The following is a 22,619-nucleotide window of genomic DNA, read 5'->3' as shown; positions in this document are numbered from 1 at the left end:
TGAGATGTCCTCATCATCAAATTTAGCTTCAGACACTTCCTAGTTGTGTGACCCTGGGGGAATCACTTAACCTCTATTGCCTAACATTTACTGTTCTTCAGCCTTGGAATCAATTAAAAAGTATTGATTCTAAGATGGAAGGTAAGAGTTGTTTTTTGTTTTGTTTTGTTTTTTAAATAAGGTTTACCAAAATGTAATTGGATACTGGAGAACTTCACAAATTTGAAATGAAGTAGAAATTACTTTTTTGTAATTAGAAATTTTACTGCAAATCCTATGCTTCTTAACCATATTTAGAATGGATTATATATTTGAATTCTGAGTAATTGTCTTCTTGTGCTCCACCCCTACCCAAGAGAAGCATGTTTAAGTAAGCAATCAGAATTGTCCATGGTATTTTTTAAGAAAAATTCTTTGTGTTACTTTTGCGAATATTTTCCAGAACTTAATTGTTCTGGCAAAGATTCTTATACTTACTAAAGAGCATCTTGAAGGATTTTTTTTGGTGCATTAATCTCTTAATGAATAGAATAATTGGCAGTAATTCAACAATTTAAAAGTCAACAGTACACCGGAGAATGAACGTTTTTAAGTATTTACTGAGTTATTAATTTTACTATATGCTAATATTATAAAGAAGGAAATGAGTAAACTAAAGATTGGATGGTTTGAAATGCTTTGGGAATAAATACTTCTGGAATAAAAATTTTAAAGGATATTTTACCTTTGAAAAATGTGAAACTTCATGTGTTTATTTTTTGTGGAAACTATAATTCTAAAAAAATTGCAGTTCTATTTGAAGTTAAAAGAGGGAGAGTATATCATGAACTAAGAGTACCATGGAAGCAATGGTTTCTTTGTGATATTTAAAATTTTTCTATTAGTAATTGTAAAACACAGACTTGAACTAAATTTAAATGTGCTATTAAATAGAATAACTGGGATAAATTAAAATCTAATATACTACTGCCACTTTTAGGTCTTCACCAGTAGAATAGTTGGAAAATATATAGGCACTGCTAAAAAATACTTGTAATAATAGTGTGTCAAGGAAGTTCATTCCCTCCCCCTCCTGAGTAGCCTGACCTGTCCATCAACATTCCTCACATAACTCAGTTACTCCAGGTTTTGCTTCTATGTGTGTGCTGTATGTCAATAAAAGTGAGTGGGCAGTGACTGACCAGGGGCTTTTGAACGAACTTGGGGAGAGAGCAGGCAGTTAAGGGGGAAAGAGGAAGGGACTGGCAGACTAGGCAACTCGTGGTCAGGTTACTTGGAGGAATGATGAGATTTAAAACTATGATTGTCTACCCTTTCTAATAAATTGTATAAAATATATATCTGGATAGAAATATTAATTTAATTCTTAAAGTTGGTGATCCACATCGCCAACTTTATTATCCATATCGCCAAGGTTGTTAGGACCTTTAGTTTTCTTCTGAGACAGTTTCGCATTTTTGAGTGCAGCATAGGGTTTTAGAGAGAGAAGGGATCTCAATTTGCTCACCTGCCTTCCTATGCAAAAGGAACCTTGGCTGGGAGACAAGAAGCAGAGCCGCCTAACTTGCCGGCCTTGATCTGATTGGTGAGACCTTCCCCCCCCTTTGTGCCCAAAACAGAAGGGGGGTGGTTGGGACCCTGACAAGGAAGTGGCTGGTTTTTATTTCCACCAGATTGTTCTGGGCTCTCCTCTTGTGGTTCCCCACCTCCACTCCTGGTTTCAGATGAGAGTGGGGCAGGAGAGGAAGGGAAGGGAGCCTTTTACACAAACAGAACCTGTCCCTCTTTTCCCTGACTAATGAAAATGCAAGCTTTAAGATGCCTGACAGCCTGGCCCCTGGGAATCTACCTGCTTCTCACACCTAACCTCACAGCAAGGCCCTAGAGGACTTGGGGAACAGTGCACAGGGATGGCCCAATAGGAATTGGTGTCAGACCCTCCCTCTCCCCCACAACTTTTGGATCTGCCAGTGAGGGACAGAAGCAGGAAACTTGTATACTTGGTAGTCAGTCAGACCAAGACAGAGGAGTTCCTGGGTTAAAAAAACTGGCACTGATTGAACTGGTTGCAGGCAGTTATCAGCTCCCCCCCAACTTTTGAAAGAAACGTGTGTGGCTGTTTGCTTTGGGGGAGGGGAAGGGATTTTAACTCAGTTTTTCTTCCCCTTCTCCCACCTCCCCCAAAAGTCCTTAGAACTGGGCTTTGCAAGGCTTCTCTTCCTCCCCCACCATCAAATATTCCTTGCAGACTACCTGCTTCCTTTAGCATATCAAAAGCCACAATTTTTTTCTTTCCTCTTCCTTTATCTCCCTGCTTATTTAGATAAGGCCTTCCCCCCAAGTGCCTTCCACTCTACAAGCATTTATAGTGCCATCAAAAATTAAAACTGCAGGAAAATCAAAGGAAAATTTCTTTACCACAGCTAATAGTAAACCTGAATAATTCTATGAAATTGAATACACTTAAATAAAAGGATTATTAATAGTTAAATATTAATAATATTGAATTTACATTAAAACCAAATATCTAAAATTGAACAAAGTCGACATTAAATTGAATTAATTACATGCAATATTAAGGAATAATTTTAGAACACAATAGTATTAGTACTATTGTTAAGATTAAAATTTAGTTTCTCTGCTAAAAGTATTATATTTTATGAGGTTTATTAAAGATTAAGAAATAAAGAAAATACAAAATAAGAAAGCGCGCACCTAGGAGGGCTGAAAGGCCCATTCAATTTCACTTACTCTACATCTTGAGAGATGGGTGTGCTTGGAAGCAGAAGCAGGGAGAGAGGGGTGAATAGGCGGAGAGCCCCTTTAATTAATAATTTGTGATCTCGCACCCAGGTGAGGACTCAGGGAGATTAGAGGGAACTCTGGGAGCTACCAAGGACTTCTGGAAATTGAAGTCCGGGGTTCAAAGCTTCATTTTTACATTTCTCCGTTTGATCCTATTGGGAAAGATTTTCCCCAAAAGGATCATGAAAACATAATCAACTTAAAGATTATATTAATTTGAGGATAAGAGGAAAAAAGAACAAAATCAATAATTGCTACATGCATTGACAAAAAGCCAGTTAAGGGGCAGTCCCCTTTGGCATGAAAGTATACATACAGATAAATGTTCAATCAACCACACCCAAAGTTCATTCTTGATCTTCCCGTGCGGCTTGTGGTCTGGAGGCATCTTCATGGTGTCTTCTCCAAACAGTTCAGTTTCTGGATGAAGAGAGGTAGCATGTTTCTTGACCTAAAATACACTCAAAAAGAATTTAAACTTTGCAATTCAAAATAATAATATTTTTACATTTCCCTGTGAAGAGGGTGATTGAAAAACATAGGGATCACTTAGGGATGCATGGCTGAGTTATGAGGCATATGAATCAATTGGTAAGAGAAATTAAAAAGACATCAGAAAAATCCAAATTAAAAAAAATTTCTGGATGAAAATACAGACTATCAAAGTCTTATGTGTAAAAATTCCAAGTAAAGAAGAAGTAAATCTATAACAGGTCCTTGAATCACGGCCCAATTCAAATGATCTAGCAATAATGGATTTACCCAGTCAGTAGCCAGGACTACAGAAAGTTTACCACACTATGAAAGACAGAAAGGGGATTAGATTATAGAAGCCAAGTAGGAGCCAAGTTTGGGATACTCATCTATAAGTATTTTCAGAGTGAGTGTGGATACATAGAAGGCCTATGTCTTAACATATGTTAAGCATCACAACTTTGAGTCTTCCACACTAGGTTCAAGTCCTTTATATTGGCTTAGAAGTACATCAATCCATCCTGGATTGGTTTATCTTTGGCTCTATGCAATTTCTCTTTTGTATATCCTGTCTTAGAATCAGACAGACTCATTAAGCAAAGTCCCATAATTTTTTTTAAACAATCAGTGGCATAATTTTTACAGTCTCAAGCTATGGGGGCATGTATTGATATTATAGCAAATGTATTTTAAACTTATATTACTGCAAAATCAAAAAATTAAAGAAAATTCTTAATACTGGTGGCATGTGCTTCAAGCATAAAAAAGAGAGAAAAATACTGAAATTGTATATGGCACATGCAAGAAAAATATAATAAAGGAGTTTTAAAAATAAAAATGTAGCTTATAACCATTGACACACTGTGTCAGCTAAGGAAATATGGAATACAAGGATTTCTCACCAAAAATGAGATCCATTTCTTCTTCATATCTGGCCATGATCCACTATGAGTACAAGCAAATGAATTTCACAAGGTAACAGTTTTTTTATATAGGACAGTAGTACAAATATGTAAGTTTCAATATCCCCAAAATTCTCAATAGTCCAGTTAATTACAATAACAAACAAACCCACTATCACATTTCACACAAGTTGCTATATGACATTTTTAAAAGCCTATGAACTGATAGATATTTATCACAATTTTTACAAATGTAGCAAATAGTTCGACCTTGGAAAACATATTTTTAAACAAAGTGAAACTTATTTTGAGTTTTGAACATCATCAAGAATTCTAGATATCATTCTGGTGAAAGTACTGAGCTGAAGAGTATAAATGAGAGATGCTCCCTGTTTTTATTTTCCTTTGGGAGGCTTCTAGGGGTACATGATCTGGGATTAACTTCCCAACTTCCATTCACATTTTTATAAATGCAGGAGTTGAGGTTTATAATTGTATTTCACTTCAGCTATTAAAATGGGACTTACCTCATGTTAGGGGCAGGCAAAATGACCAGAGATGGTTAAGAAAAATTCTAAAACTCATGTCTAAAGAACCCTTAAAATCAATTTGAGATATTTAGCTCATTAAATTTTCCAAAAGTTGTTGTAGCAATTTTCTGATGGAGTCCATCTATCCTCTATGTGACAATTTACAAAGTCAAAAATAGAAAAGCTGTTTTTATATGGGCCTACTCAATAATGATCGTTCAGTATAGTTATAGGGAAAAAGCAACAGAATTTTACAATAGTTAAAACCCAGTACATTCAACTGATTCAGTGTAACAGAACAGTATGGAATGCAGTAATATATGAACTTAAAATATTAAGTTAAATCACAAAGTTAAATCTTAGACAAAACAATCAGCAAATGCAATAGAATACAGAGAATTTTATAAAACACGGAGTCTGAAATGTCTTAAAAGTATAACCTCCAATCTCTTTAAAGTTCCTTGGATTTTTTTTAAATTATCCATTTAGATGCCTATTGTCAGAAGGCAGAAAATTGGTAATGGTTAGACAATGGGGGTTAAATGACCTGTCCAGGTGTAAAATTTAAAAGTGGGAGCCATAAACTGTGGCATTTAAAAGAGTTGGATGCCTTAAACTGTAATAGTTAAAATGGTTGAGGTTGTAAACTGTAGTGATTAAAATAGTTGAGGATATAAATTGTGATAGATATGAGTGGGTGAGTAAATTGTGACCGCAGAAAATATGTTTTCACTACAGTGTCTTGTTTCAAATCAATATATAAGGTGGTCGCCAGGGAAATATTCCCAATTATGAATATACCCAAGTCAACTGGGTTTTATAGAGACTTTAATTAATAATACAAGGAATTAAAGAAAGAGAGAAAGAGAGGAAAAAAAGGAATAATGAGAAAAGGATAGACCGGTCCAGGGCAGCCCTGGCCAACCCAGACCTAAGACCTAAAAGAAAAGATCAGTCAGTCTTTTATCACTCACCATAAGATCTGTTCAAGTGAGGATTCAGGGGGACAGAGTCTCCCCAGAGGGAGTTCCAGCCAGAGTCAGCCTCCCTTGAGAGACCTCCTTAGAGATTGTCCTTCTCTCAACAACCTTCTTAGAGCCTGTCTCTCTAGAGACTCTTTTTTGAGAGCTTCAGAGAGATCCTGTTTTTCAGCTTTTCCTTTCCTTATAAAGAGAAATTTTCCTTTGTCACCTCCCCTAAATTCTTACATCTACCAATCACAGTAGACGTTTTTCAAAGGGCAGACCATTCTTAGTCCACATCTAAGAAGGTGTGGATTTTTGAGTAATTCACACGAGGAAACCTCTGAGTAAGTTTCCCAGTTCTTTATTCCTTGTAAATTCACAAGTAGCCTGACCTTTATAGGTACTTAGCACCCCTTTGTATTAATTCTAAAAATAGGCATGGCTTAAGTATGGGTTTAAGTACTTTTCATTGTTCATCAAGGAGTTTTCTCCCCTAAAGCAGGCTTAAGTATGGGTGGAGTAGAGGTCTTCACATTTTTTATCTAAGTAGAGTTCTCACTGTCCAAATGGGGAATGGTCCCAGTAGGGAATTGTTCCAATGGAGAATTCCCCAATGGGGAATTTTTTAACATTCACAAGTCTGAGAAATTTCAAGATTCACAATCCCCCCTGATGATCATTGGGAGACTAGTCTCCCCATTGATCATTTAACATAATCATTTTGTAGTTCTAAATGCACTTTTAACTATAGATATATACAATATTCAATTTTCTAAGAGGAAAATAGAGTAGTGAGGGAGGAAATAGAAAAGAAAGAAAGCAAAAACCAATGTTTTGCTGGGCGCATTGACAGAAAGCCAAATTAGGGGCAGTCCCTTTTGGCATAAATGTGTACATTTACAATAAATGTTCAATCAAAGTTCAGTTCAATCAACCATATCCAAAGTTCATTCTTGATCTTCTTGATGTAGTGTGGATTTTCTGGCATCTTTCTGTAACAATTCATTCTCTGGATATAGGAGTTTCAAGCTTCTTTCTTGAAGATATTTTCTCAAACAAAATCAAAATCTTGGACTTTATGTAAAATACAATCTTAAACAAAAAATCAAAGATCCCTGGATTCAGGGCCACACCGCCAGGAAGTGTCTGAGGCCAGATTTCAACCAAAGACCTCCCAGCTCTAGGTCTGGCTCTAAATTCACTGACCAGCTGAGCTGCCTCCAAATAGTGAGGGTGGATTTGAGGAATCTCAAATTTGACTAAAGAGTTGGAGGGAGCTGAATTTTTCTCCTAAATCGCAGGTGAAGTAAATAAAAGTATAAGTACAGTCAACAGATATCATCTTAAAGTAGCCATACTTTAAGTTCCTGTTTGGAAAAGTCTCTTCCTTCTTTCTTTCTCCCCACCCTGTGATTCCCTGCCACCAGTCCATGTGGAGGCTAATCGTAGCCTAAGGAAAATCACCCCCATTTTTTACCAGCTGGTGTTTGTGAGTCCTGGGCCTGGGACGATGAGCCATCTGCTCCAAGGCTAGAGTTTGCTGGGGCTCAGTGGGTGGGTCACCAGGTGATCTAGAGCAAAGATCTGCATTGCTGGCCAGGCCAGGCCGGGCCTGGTGGGAAGGGCAGGCACCAGATGAGAGAAAGAGAGACCAAGAACGGCAGCAGGAACAGGAGCGAATTGAATCAAACAGGTCTGGATCAAGAGGCTTTTTCTGAAAATTCTGGAGGAACTTGGCTTAAAAAATTACTATCTAGGCACTAGATATTAAAAGCTGAACCTAGTAAAAATTTAGGAAAGTTAAAAAGATTGAGAGTATTTCATCACAACCCATGTGGTTCACCAAACTGGTAAGATTAAAATTTAGTTTCTCTGCTAAAAGTATTATATTTTATGAGGTTTATTAAAGATTAAGAGATAAAGAAAATACAAAATAAGAAGGCACATGCCTAGGAGGGCCAAAATGCCCATTCAATTTCACTTACTCTACATCTTGAGAGATGCGTTTGCTTAGAAGCGGAAGAAGGGAGAGAGGGGCGAATAGGTGGACAGCCCCTTTAAATAATAATATGTGATCTTGCACTCAGGTGAGAACTCAGGGAGATTAGAGGGAACTCTGGGAGCTACCAAGGACTTCTGGAAATTGAAGTCCAAGGTTCAAAGATCCATTTTTACACTATCAATAAAATTAATTGTTAATTTTCAAAAATTATTGTTAATCACTACCTCCTATTATTAATTACTAATAATTATTATTGATAATTATTGTTTGTAGTTATTTTGTTGGTTATTAATAACCACTAGTTATAATAAATGCATATTGTTAATTAATAATTACAATAATAATTCACTAAATACAAATTCATTATTGATACTATGACTGTGCAACAATTACTTCCTTACATTAGCTTTTTCTTTTGAACTTCCTCTCATTGCCTTCCAGAATAACATTGGAGAACTTTATGTCTCCATTATTTTTATGTCTTACGAACTTTTCATTGTTTAAGCTGATCATTTAGCAATACTCAGACTAGCTTAAATAGGCAGATTAAGACAGACAGACTAGACAATATGGGAAATACTGCAACAAATCAAGGGAAATCACGAAATATTCCTCCTGATTTACCCCGAGAATATACTTTTTAATTCTTGGAGTAATCCTAGTTTACCTAAAGAGAATTGGATGACAAAGAAAGAAGCTAGAAAGCTTTGTAAGGCATGAATGGAAAAGTCATTAACCTGGCCAAATTATGGTTCTTTTGACTTCAAGATCTTAAAGGACTTGAAGTTAGTCATTAAAAACAAAGATTCCAAAGATTAGAAATACTGGTTCTTGTGGGCATATCATATTGATAAATCAACCATTCCCTCCAGTAAGGAAATCATTATTTCTTTGGAACCAAGACATTCTAGCTTAACTCCTTCAGTCAAATCTAGCAAGAAACATACTCTATCATTACACCTGGCCTGTGAGGAAGTTTCTCCTCATACTGACCCAAACCAGGACTTGAACCCCTCATTTCCTCTCCCTGTCAGATCTTGCTCATTCCCTTACTCCTCCTTTCTATCTCCCTTTCCCCCCATTCTACCTCTCTACCATCCCTTACCATACCACAATTCACACCCTCCTCCTAACTACCCAGTGCCCACACATCTCCCCTCTCTCCACCTATACCATCCCAACTTCAATCATTTTCCATACCCTCTGTCCCACCCACCTTACTCTGACTCCCCAAGACCTCACCCATCATACTTCTCTCCACCCTGTACCTGTTCCCACCACCCTCCTCTCCATCAAGTCCCTCGATATTTTTGTCCTATTTCCCCATCCCCTGACCAGCTCCTCCCTCTCCATTCACCAAACCCCTTCTCCTACTAGCCTCACTACAATTCACTCCATTGAACTCCAGAACAGAGACTAAGCAGCAGTTACCACAGATGATTTAAATAAAGGGCTTTTCCTTCTAAAAGATGTCCTTACATATAAGAGACATGGAAATTTAGACATCATACACCTTTCTCTCCACTGGACATCAAAAATTCAAAGGAAAATTTCCTTCCTTTGAAGCCAAGCCTGTGTTGTTAATGAATAGGGTTGAGAACATTTTTCGTACATTTAACCCCACATGGGTTGATATGTAAGATTTGCTCCAGGACTTGCTAATGGAAAGGGAAAGGAATAAGATTCTTTCTCTTGTTAGTCAGGACCAGGGAGAGGGAACAACTCATTGGCTAACTGAGGAACCCAAATGGAACCCAAATTCAAAGGAAGATTCCTTACAACTATGCCAGAATAGAAATGCACTGCTAAAAACTACGAGAGCCTGCTCTGATAGGCCTGGTATGTGGACTAAATTTGAAACTCTTAAGCAAGAAGACAATGAAAACCCCTCCCAATTTATGGATAGGCTTATTGAGCTGGAAGGAAAATATATAGAATTTGATCTTGATAGGGAAAGGGATGTTAGACAAATCAGAATACAATTTGTAACAAAACATTTGTAAGGCAGTTAGGAATTATTTTATGACTAGCTGTCCAAATTGGCCTACTATGGACCTGGGAGAACTGAAAAGAGTGGCAGTTTATGCATTTGAGGGACATAACAAAGAGGAAGAGGAGAACACTGATTTAGTGGAAGCATTAAGGAAGGAAATAAAGAAATTGACTTCTAACCAGTGTGATAAGGATAAAGAGAATGCTACTTTAGTGGAGACATTAAGGAAGGAAATAACAGAATTGACCAAAACAGCTGGAAAGGTAAAGCAAAGAGAGATCATAGCTCCCTTACAAGAATCCCCAAAACAACTACTAACATGTTATTTCTGTGGGAAAGGGGATCATGTAATTATGAATTGTAATAAGAGGAATCAGGAAAATGGGAATAGAAGTTTCTGGAATAATGATAATAATAGGAGGAATAGTTATTTGGATGAGGCAAATCAAAACTCATACCCAAACATCTGTCCTCAGTGTGGGATCTCCCCTCAGTATGGGAGACTCCAGAGGTGTGGACAAAGAAATTGTGATGAATGATGGTACTTGGGAGGGGAAGGAACCTCAAAGAGTCTGGAGGTGAATTTTAAGCCTTTTCAGACCTCATTACCTTATTAATGTTAACTGTTTCAGTATATGCCCCTTCCCAGAATGAAGAATTCTCTGTAACACAATTCTAAATACAAGATGTTAACCACTTCATAAACTATTAAATTTGAAATATTCCGTTATATTATCTTTATTTGTACCTCTCCTATAATTGTACTGAACATATTGTAAAAAGACCATAAATAGCCTTTTGGTCCTTTTTTGCCTTTGTTAATTGTCACACAGAGCTAATGGATGTACTCCATCATATTGGTTTCAACCTGTATAATGTTTTAGGAGAATTTATTCATCTAATAATTTAAATTTATTTTAATGAGTCTTCAAAAGTTTTTTTTTTCAGATATCTGGAGGCATCCTTACCTCTGACTGATCATTTGCCTGCCTCTAAGTTGTTTTTAACAGGAGGTAAGTGTACATTTGTAGTTGAAGTAGAGTGCAATGGCATTGTTGTATTTCCACATCTCCTCATTTATTGAAAATATAATGGATGATACATCTGAAGTAATTTTCACTTTTTAGTCCTTGGCTCAACATGAAACTGCTTGGGACATATTGGAGACAGTTCTGTTACACTGTTACAATCTCATACCATGAGGGAGGGAGGTGCCCAAGTGACTTAATTACCATGTGATGTATTATAATCTCATCCAGGAGGTGGGAATGATTTTCCTGTGAAGCCTATTAGCTTCTAAATGGATTTCTTATATTTGTAAATCTTCATCAACTTTACAGACGTTTTTTCTGGGTTATCCTGCCAAATTTTGGAATTATGACAGAAATAGAGTCTGTTATGAATATCTCAGCTGAAGTTGAAAGATTGGCTCAAGACATAGCTTAAGCCATCTCTCAAACCATTAAAGCCATCTCTTATATACAGGTGGAGATTGACTACTTAGCAAAAACAGTCTTACAAAATCAACTAGCCCTTGACATGCTCACTGCTGCATCGGGAGGAGCTTGTGCATTTATTAATCAGTCTTGTTGTTCTTATATAAATAGGTCTGGAGAACATGTGACAAATATCCATGAGTTTCAAAAGTGTTTTAATGACACATAGCAAGTAGCTATAGAGATTCATGTGAATCCTAATGATAGCTAGTGGAACCTCTCATGGGTTTGTTTGCAGCTATCATTAAATGGGTTTTATAATTTTAGGGATTTGGGTACTTCTTAGGATCTGTATCAGCTGTTGTACTACTGTTCTTAAAAGGCTTTTACCTAGTGAAAAATATTATGTACACTCACACTATGGATCCTGACCAAGTTAAGAGGGATATACATCTCATTTTTGAGAGAGCACCTTTTGTGTTGTGTCTCTGCTTGGTGAACACATTGTCACATGAAATGTGAACTGTGAAATTATGATTTTTTAAATTATTTTTCTCTTTATATTTATAATAGAATATTTGATTTTTTCTTTCTTTTATCCTATCCTTGGTGATACTTGAAGTACATGAAATCAGTATTAATGCTCTTTGCCTTCAAAGATTATGTTTACAGTATCTATTAGCCCTAGTAACTATGCATACCCAAAAGCTTTAGACTATGGAAACCTACCATTTAATGATAAATATTATGGGACTTTGTTTAATGATTATATCTGATTCCAGGAGAAGGGAACAAAAGAGCCACTATACAGTGCCAAGGAGGACGAGGTCAAAAAAGACCAAAACTAATCCAAGGAGATTTGTTGAACTTCTATGTCAATAGGAAAGGACTTGAATGAGAATATAATACACCAGTAATACCCATAAAGAAAACAAAAACAAAAGAAAGGGAAAAACAACAATTCATTGATGAAACTAGAAACAATCCAAATTTAACATCATAGCCAGAGGAAGGGACAGTCTTGGAGTTATCTAATAATGAAAATCTACGTTATCTAAAAAATGCCAGAGAAGATCTATTAGAGGCAATGAAAAGTTTTTCAAAAAGACCATTTACTTGGGGATGATTTGAGAAATTGAGACAGGAAAGTGGGGAACATCCATCAAAGTTCCTCAATAGAGTGATTGAAATAGTAGAGGATGTGCTTAGATTTGAGAATTTAACTGAACAAAATCTCCAACACATAAGGAGACAATTTGTGAAAGGCAGTAACACACCTATAAGATCATATTTTAAACTTCAGTGCTCAGACTGGGAAACACTAAGTCTGGAAGATTTAAGAAAAACTGCAACTTACATATTTTCAGGTCATAAAGAAATCCTAGATGAAAAGGATGAAATAATCAAAGAGCTTAAAGTCAAGCTCAAGGAGGCAAATAGCACAAGTAAACATAATGAAATTGAAGAAATGAAAAATCTCGCCACTCTGCAATCATACAAACCCACAAGAAATTACACACAAAGCAATCAAAGGAGAAACGTACCCAGATGTTTCCTTTGTGGAAAAATGGGTCACATGGTTTGAGACTGTTATTTAAAGGCACAATTATTCCAAGATAATAACAAAGGTCTTGGAAAAGCAACGTAAAGTATAGCAGAAATGATACACAAACAAATACAAAATGTTGTGATTATAATTGCAAGAATTCATTCCAAGCTCCAAATTTAGAAACCATGGTGCGGTACATCCAACAAGGAGCAAAATCATGTTATTTGTAAATTGTCTCAGGTGCTGCCAAACAAAGTCAGTTATGAAGCCAAGTACATGGGGTAACATCAAAAAGGAAAACTGGGAAAGGAAATAGGAAAAATGAAAAGGAAGGAGACTGCATGCAAATAGAACTTGAGGTTGCAAAGGCACAAAATAAAACTAAAGAACAGATAGAAGAAGAAATCCAATTAGATAATGATATAACAGAGATTAAAGAGAAAATTTTTGGAACAGTGGAAAAAGCTACAAAGAAAGAGGAAGAAACATAACTGGCAACAGTCTGTAATACACAAACTGCAAATGAATTAATTGAAGCACATGAGTAAACAGAAGGGTCCAATGGGGAGGAAAATGCAATAACAGAACATTCAAATAAACAGACCTCCTGGGAACAATGACATGGAAAGCAGGGATGATATTACAAAAGAAAATATCAATGACATAATAGAAAAATCAACATTAAATCCTTATGCAGAAGAATTCCAACCAATAGTAACTGCACAAGAAAAAGCAAACACAAACATTATTATGCCACCCTTAAGTCTCCATGATAATGCAATTCCATTGCAACCTTATAATGGATCGCAAAATGAATGTTCAAAGCAACAAGAAAAGTCTGTAGCAGAAGAACAAAACTGGGATTTGAACAAAATAGAAATAGAGGCACCTATAGTCCAAGTATGCCAACAAAATGAGAACAAGAACCAAGGGTCATGATAAAAGTGGGTAATGAGATCTACCCAGCTCTTATCGATTCAGGATCAAGTAAATCTGTTTTAAAAACATCTCCTGAAGACAGACAAATCACAAGTTACATACAAGTTAAAGAGCTTGCAAAAGAATTGGGGAATATAGAAATCACCAAGAGTCAATGCAAGACACAAATCATAAAGCTTTACAAGAGGGGAAGACAGATGATTTCATTAACAACTCAAATCAGGAACAAACGATCTCGTCAGAAGAGTTAGTTAAGGACATAAACTACACAATCTCATTAGAAGAAATACTAGCAGCATTGGGAGTCAAGACTTACCAAGAACTTTGTGAAAAGTATGAGGAAGTGGATAAAGACACTAAATTAGCAGCACATCAAAATCATATACCTGATATAAAACAAAGAGAAGAAGCAAACAACATAATAACCCTATCACATCGTCCTTTCTCTGATGTAGAGCTTCTCACAAACTAGGCTGTCAATTAACAAAATATATACAAGCTTTACAAACAAGAATAGCAGAGTTGCATGAAATGGGCTTGATATAACAAACAGTACCCCTGGATTATAATTTGCACATCATCAAACCAGAAGACATAGTATACTTTAAAAATTTCAATAGAAAATTGGCTACAGACATAAAATGGCATGGACCACATGAAGTATTGCTTACTACCCCGACTGCTATAAAAATTTCAGGGAAGGACTCATGGTTCCATTGTTCCCACACAAATTCAGAAAAAGTTCAACATCACTGTAACAGATATAGAAGATAATTGGACAACAGATAGTGCTGATTAATGAAAACAAAAATTGATTAACATAAAAAGTACACCACAAAGAAATAAAAGTGACACATAATGTTCTAGATAACTTTCCAGCCTAGAGGAAAAGCATCCCAGAGGAAAAGATTTTAAACCAGCCCAGAGGAAAAACATCAAGAAAAGATGCTAGAGACAAGAAACAAAGAGGAAAAGCTTAAATGGACAGCTAAGACTTTGAACTTTGTAAATTTACTTAACAGCTACTAGAGAAATGAAACAAAGGAAAAAAGCTGAAATGGACAGCTAAGACTTTGAACTTTGTAAATTTGTTTATATAAGAAGTAGACAGAAGGAAAATGAAATTTATATGTAAGACTGACTGTTTTGAAATAATAAAACAAAAGTAATTTCACATATTAGGGAAATAGCATGTAGCACTACATATTTTAGAAGAAAGAAGAGATCCATCAGTCAACATGAGAAGTGGAAATCTGAAGAAACTTGATAAGTATTAATTCAACAAAATACTATTAGACACAAAACACAAAATCACAAACCAACATATTGAGAGACCTTGTTTATATAAACAAGTGTCTGCAATTGTATTTATGCAAAATGTAAATATGTATATAGTTAGTTCCATAAGGTCTTAGGCAAATAGAAGGATCAATAGATATTTCTATTTGACTGACATCAGGATGTGGAACAATGTATATTGTTGTATTATATGTAAATAATTTCTATAAATAATGTATTAGTTTTAGGTAACTTATAGTAAGTAGTATTAGCACTAAGATTCAAATTTCTTGTAATGCTTTGTTTAAACATTTATTGTACTGAATTTATTGTAAAACCCAAAAATACCCTTACCGAAACTTTCCTGCTAAGAATTCCTTAGAGTAGATTTAGTAAATTGGTAACTATAACATGAATAAGTGACCTTGGGAAGGTCCCAACAAATAAAGGGGATGATTATGGAAAGGAAACAAGACTGACAGTTGGTGGGAGAAGGGGAAACTGGGAGTGGCAGTTGGGTCTTGTGACTAGCAATTCCTTCCTGCTGGGTTTGGCTTCCTTACTGGTGTTGGAGAAGGGGGGAGCTGGTTCAGCCCAGTCTGGAGTGCTGTGCCTCTTCTTGGCAGGGCCATTCATCTTTGATGGTCAGACCTTGTTGTTTTCTGTCTACTGCTAAGATTCTGAATTTGACAAAGATAGCACAGATATAGAGTAGATGGGAGGGAGAGAAACCCTCCACCAGCCTTTGAGGCCTGGCCTCAACTCTGAAGCTGGGAAAAAATTCCAACCTTATTTAGGGGGCATCCCTCACCTCTTTCCTGATAAAAACTCCAATCTCAACTGGTTATTAAACTTTATATTATTTGAATTCACAGTCAGATAAGTGGACTACCTTTTTTGGGCATAGAGGGAGCTAAACATCAGTTCAGTCATTAAACAACAGTCCTAATCAGACCACTGCTGCTTCCTTTCGGCAAGGGGCATCTCTCTCCTTTGCCTCACCGAGCAATATTCCCTCTCTCCCCTCAATTCCTCCATACCCCCCATACAAACCTCCTTTTATTCCCCATTTTTTCAATCCCCCTTTCCTTTCCCAATAAATATTACAGTGGCACTTGACATGTGTTAAGATACAGGACTCCTCTTATTACATTCCATGCGCAATTTAAGGGAAAGAGGAAGATACTGGCAGTCTAGGAAACTCGTGGTAAGGTTACATAAAGGAATGATGAGATTTAAAACTATGATTCTCTACCATTTCTAATAAACTTTATAAAATATATATCTGGGTAGAAATATTAATTTAATTTAATTCTTACAATAGCAATTAATATGCTGATTGTAATAAGCTGGGTATATTTGCCTTATTAATTACTATTATTTCATTGATTGTAAAAATCTCATACTGGATAATTCTGTATGAGGTTCTCAATATTATTGGTACAAAATGTATGTATTGGGAATTTGGGTAATTATGTAATCTTACAAGAAGTTACCTCAGCTTTCCAGTTGCATTATGGATAAAATTAATTCCTGGCATGAATCCAATAGTGTATCATGTTAGACCTAGTGTTTAGATGGTAAATTTTTTAAAATCTGAATTATTTTAGGTTAAAGACATCTCACTAAAATAGAGACATGTTTTTGGAGGTGGTGTCAGTAAAGTTGCAGAAGAAAACTTTAGATCTGATATTTAGAAATTGTCTAGCTATCTTTAATCCTTTCCTCATTCATAAAAATAGAAAAGCTACATGGATTGGGAAATCACCAAAAGGTAACTGATTTTGATTGAAACATTTAGAGACCTAAGGAGACTTACAAACTAAAGTTAAGTATCAGCCAAATTAAAATTAAATTTTATAATGGTGTGTGTGTATATCTTAAAATTGGAAACCTTACTTTAAAAAACATGAGACTCCCACACAATTTATAATTTGTTCAAATTTGAATTTTAACAACTGCCTTAAAGAAGTAAGAGAACTTTTTAGGAGCACAGGAACAGTAAATTAGCTATTATATCTTCTGAGAAAATCTACCAGTCAGGTCCATTACTAAGTAATGAGGCTTGATATAGATTGAAAGAAAAATAGGGGGAAATGGTAATCAATTTGTGGAAAAATTAAAAGTAAAATCTTTGTTAAATCCTTTTTAACTGTACATTTGCAAAGCATCTTGAAATCATCTGTGATAGGGCAGGGTCATTAAATCTATGAAAAGAACTTGCTTGACTTATGGAAATTCTGAATAATCCAGTTGGGTTGCTAAGAATTTTAAAGTTTGCCTATAATATATAGAAATAATTTCTAATGATTGAGGAACAAGTAAAAGACATTAGGTGAAATCATTCATGTGTATTGTGAGTCCTATAAAATTTTATTGCTTATTATACCTTTATAAAAGTAAAATTAATTATATTTAGCCCTAAAGTTTGATTAGTAGAGCTTGTCATTTGATATAAAAGAAGAGCTATAACTGATATTATTTTGATTTTTGAATTCAGGTATAGTTGTCTGATGGACCATTAAATCGATAATCCACCATTCTGGAGAAACATTATAAACTACTCAGAGAAATTGTGATCTTCAATTGTGTCAGGTATGACAGAGCTGGAGAGACAACCTTGGCACAGTTGGAGGTAGGATTCTTTTAACTCAATTTCCTTATTATATCACTTCCTTTAGAACAAGAATGCTTCCCAACTAATTATTTCTGAATTTGGCTGTGAGGTGAAATTGTAACAGCACAATTTTTAACTGTGGTTCTTACCTGAATTTAAGAAGAGTTAAGAATATGTACATTGAGTCAATCTGTGTTTTTAGGCTTAAGCTTAAAGGAACAAGTTTTTGGTGTTGTTACATTCATGGCTCTGCTTTTTTCCCCTTTATAATAATTTTCTATAATCAAAGCAAATGGTCAGTAGAAGATATGAACACAATGCAAATATGTAAGATGTTATTGTTTTCCAACCCTGAGGTATCACCTCACAACTAGCAGACTGGCTAACATGACAGCAAAGGAAAGTAATGAATTTTGGAGGGGATGTGGCAAACTTGGGACATTAATGCACTGCTCATTGAGTTGTGAATTGATCCAACCATTCTGGAGGACAACTTGGAACTATGCCCAAAGGGCACTAAAAGACTGTCTGCTCTTTGATCCAGCCATAGCATTCCTGGGTTTGTACCCCAAAGAGATAATAAGGAAAAAGACTTATAGAAGAATATTCATAGCTGCGCTCTTTGTGATGGCAAAAAAAAAAATTGAAAAATGAGGGGTTGCCCTTCAATTGAGGAATGGCTGAACAAATTGTGTTATTTGTTGATGATGGAATACTATTGTGCTCAAAAGAACAATGAACTGAAAGAATTCCATGTGAACTGGAATGACCTCCAGAAATTGACTTAGAGTGAGAGAAGCAGAACCAGGAGAACATTATACATAGAGACTGATATACTGTGGTACAATCAATTAGTGGCAATGCAGTCATCCTGAACGATTTGGAGATATCTGTGAAGAAGAACTATCCCCATTCAGAAGAAAAACTGTGGGAGCAGAAACACCGAAGAAAAACAACTGCTTGATTACATGGGACGAGGGGAATATGATTGGGAATCTAAACTCTAAATGCTCATTTTAATACAAACACCAACAACATGGAAATTGGTTCTGATCAATGACACATGTAATACCCAGTGAAATGGGAAGTGTTATGGGAAGGGGTGGGAGGAGGGGAGGTAAGTAAAGAATATGGTTCTTGTAACCAAGGAATAATGTTCTAGATTGACTAAATAAAATTAAAAGAAAAAATTGTTACTGTTTTCAATCTTAATGGGTAATCAGTCATTTAATATCCTAAACAACTAAGTAAATTAGTGCTTGGATTTGTCAGCTACCTGTTAATATTAATGTAGTCAGGTATAAGAGAAAGTCCCTAAAATGCCTCATTCTTTTAGAATGAAAATAGTGTTTGTGTGATATCTATTTCATTTCAATATGGTTAACAATTAAACATGTTCTACTACAGGCATTCCATTTGATATACGCTGTTCTATGTACAAAACTAGGAAATAATTGCTAAAGTGTATCCATACACCCCATTCCAAGTCTTTTGTTCAACTGGAGTAAAGATAGCCTTTTGAAAGTAAATTCAATCATGTAACCCTTTAATCTAGGGGTAGACAGTTTCTACCTACCAAAACTGTTGTTACCTATGTTTTCAAATACAAGATTAGATCTTTAATAGCCTCGGATCCTCCTAAAGGAATTGGAATTGACTGGAGTGGAAGATTACAAAAAGAACACACACACACACAAAAATCAGACAATACCAAATGTAAATAGCACTAATGGGGCATGTCAAAATCTGAATCTCATTAATGTGATACTTGATAATCACTTAGTTCTGAATCATTTGTTACCATGAGTAGGGTGAGATTTGACAAAACTTCCTGTCACATTTGGATCATTGTGACAGGGCAGGTAGAAATAAGTATCTAAAACATTTATGAACAGGATCAATGGCTCCATAATATTGATCAACAACCACAAAAATTTGGAGATCTAGAAAATACTTTCTTCCCATTGGCTACTGGCTATACTCCCTCATATTTCCCCTGCTTGTGTTATTTCTTTTTGTTTATTTGCTACCCTTACTGCTGGGTTTGAGCTGACTTCTTCCAGATATCCAGAAGAAAGAGAATTCAGTAACCACTGAATAGGATGGGAGATTGTTGGAGGGCACTGAAAAGGATGGGAGATTGTTGGAGGGGTATGATATCACTAACAAAATTACAACCCTTGAGAGAGTGTCTCACTAACCCCAGAAGAATGAAACATGTCTGCACTCACAGAAGTGATTCTACTACCCTCAGATGTTTCCCACCATTATGCTGTTTCTGAGATACAGACTTTTCAAACTATCTGTGCTTCAAAACAAGTGACATTTAAATTGAGGCTTCCCATATATCCTTCCTTGACTTATTCCTCTTACTGTTCCACAACTGTTTTCTCCTCTCAGTTCCTATATTTAGTGAATATCAGCTGCTTGTCTTTGAGTGACTGAGGCTAGGAACTCTTTGCTCCACAAACATGTCTGTACTTTCAGAAAATAAATACTTTTACTCTTGTTTGAATGAGTCTCAGTTTATCTCTATTAGTTCTTTTGAGTCACTCAGAACCAATTCCATAAACAAGGGTATTATAGGAATGGGAGACAACATCTAATCCAAAGTCTGGAATTCATGATAGATTAGAAGTAGACATTTAGATCTAAGAATCATTTAATGATTCAAACCAGAGGATCTGATGAAATTACAGAGAGGATAGAGAGAGGAGATCCTTAGATAAAGCCTTGTGCTATACCTTTATTTAGGGGGAAAGATAAGGATGAAGAAACAGCAATGAATGGGGTATGCAATAAGGAGGAGAAACAGAAAAGGGAAGTATCAAAAAAACAAACAAGGAGAAACTATCCAGTGACAAAGGTATTCAAAATTATATAACAATGCAGAATTTATGAATTAGAACTGGGGAAAAACCATTGAATTTGGCAATTATTAAACAGATAAAATGATAACTACAGAGAGAGATTAAAGCTGAATATTAAGGGTAGAACACACTATGCAAAAGGCTGAGAAATAAGCAAGAGGAGGAAATATAATTTTATAGGCATATTTACCTGTGAAAGAGAGGAGAGTCAAAGATGAAAACTTGAAAGATTGAGCAGATCAAGTAAAAATGTTTTGAAGAATGGAAAAGAATGATTTTTTTTAGGGATCAGGGATTGAGCCAGCAGAAAGAGAAAGGCTAAAGATTAGCAAGAGGAAATAATCTGCCAGAAGAGATGGAGAGATTCTGATTATTTTACAGGTACAAGGAGAAAGTTTTGGCAAGGAGAAAAGCTACCTTTTCATCAGTCTTGAGGAAAAGAGGGAAAAAATAGAAAATGATGTTAAGAGGTTGAGTGATATAAAACAATGGGAAAGGGAAAGCTCATCAGAAACTCTCTATAACAATAACTAAGTCTAAACTTTCCCTTAATATCTCCAAAGAAACACTCTTCAAAATAAATGCCATGAGAAAGACAAATCTATTCAAAGTTTCCCTTAATACAAATATTTTGAAAAAGTTAATATACAGGCACTATTATCCTCATCACAGATGCTTCATGAACTCTCAAAAGAAAGTGAACTTCAACAATGAAGCCTTTAAAAGAACAAAGATCTCATCTAGATATTTTTTCTCATACTGGCATCATTTCTGGCACATAATCCCCTACAGAAAAGAGGAGATCATAACACAAAGAGTGGACAGAGACATAGCAGCCATTCCATGAAGGAAAGATATCTGACCAATAGTTTACACACAAAGATGGAAAAAAACACTGGTCAACGAGAGTAAGGTCTCCTATTTTAGGCCTCCACAGTTAGTCCTGCCCCACATAAAACTCTTTTCAAGGCTCTTTTTACTTCCTTGTTCCTCAGGGAATAGATTAAGGAGTTCAGCATAGGTGAGACAATGTTATTCAAAATTTGAACCACAGCACCAAGCAAAGGGTTGGGTGTGGACTGAAAATAGATGATAATAATTGGTCCATAAGCACACATGATTGCAGCAAGATGGGCACTGCAGGTAGAAAAAGCTTTGCTCCTGCCTTCAGCTGAACGGATTCTCAAAATGGCTATCCCAATGCGGGTATAGGAGACAAGAATAGTGAAAAATAATGTTAAAGCCAAAAGGCCAACATTAGTGAAACCCACCCTCTGGGCCAGTGAGCTGTCAGCACAGGCCAAAGGGAGGACAACAGGAATGTCACATAAATAATAATGTACCTCATTGGGGCCACAGTAAGGCAATTGGAAGGTGAGTGATGTCAGTATAGTGGCATGAATACAGCCTATCAAAGTGGTGCATGTGGCAAGGATCACACAAAGTCTAGGGTTCATGATGACTGAGTAGCGCAGTGGGTGACAGATGGCAACAAAACGGTCATAGGACATCACAGAATATAAAATTCCCTCAGTGCACCCCAAAAAATGATGGAAGAAAAGCTGGGAGGCACATCCTCTATAAGAGATGGCTCGGCTATTACCTGAGAGAAAGACCAGCAATTTAGGAGAACTAACTGAAGGAAAAAATATGTCAAAAGTAGATAAGAGTCCCAGGAAGAAATACATGGGTGTATGAAGGCGAGAGGAAGAGATGATTGCCACTAGGATGAGGAAGTTCCCCACTAGGGTGAAGATGTAGATTAATAAGAAGATGACAAAAAGCACTGTCTCCATTCCCTCAGTATGAGGGATTCCCAAGAGAATAAACTCAGTCACCACTGAGTAATTCTCTATCTTCATAGGAGAATCAGCCCTGGAGGAAGAAGGAAAAAAAAAAGGGTGAATACAGGTATGAGACACAAAGGATGATTTGGTTTTACATAATACAAATTCATCTTTGGTCACCAATTAATGTTTTTTAGTTGAAAACTTCTCTATACAAAAATTGAGAGGACAGCTGCACAATCAGAAGAGGTCTGTCCTTTATCTGCAGATAGCTACTTTGATTCATCAAGATTAAAAAAAAAATTTTTTTAATGAAGCTCTTAGGTATATGAAATTGATGCAGCTCAAAGAAAAAAATGGAATGGAATGGAATAACTACTATTACATAAGGAAGATTATACAATAAACCTCTTATAATGGAGAAAAATGCCCATCTTAAAAAATGAAAAAGTCAAAAAAGAAATGTCAAAAT

The 22,619-nt window shown here is 35.9% G+C and overlaps 1 protein-coding gene across 1 annotated transcript; it reads right to left on the bottom strand.

Moving 5' to 3' along the window:
• Window positions 1-11,744: 11,744 nt before the first annotated feature.
• LOC100030225 (olfactory receptor 148-like) lies at window positions 11,745-22,222 on the bottom strand. The gene is made up of 2 exons (XM_056826113.1): window positions 21,315-22,222; window positions 11,745-11,778 (listed from the first exon to the last, which is right to left on the bottom strand). The coding sequence occupies exons 1-2, from the start codon at window positions 22,220-22,222 to the stop codon at window positions 11,745-11,747; spliced, it is 942 nt and encodes a 313-aa protein (XP_056682091.1).
• Between the last annotated feature and the right edge of the window lie 397 nt (window positions 22,223-22,619).

This window comes from Monodelphis domestica, chromosome 4, assembly GCF_027887165.1.
Source record: "Monodelphis domestica isolate mMonDom1 chromosome 4, mMonDom1.pri, whole genome shotgun sequence".
NCBI lineage: Eukaryota > Metazoa > Chordata > Mammalia > Didelphimorphia > Didelphidae > Monodelphis > Monodelphis domestica.
This window is presented reverse-complemented; position numbering and strand designations above follow the sequence as displayed.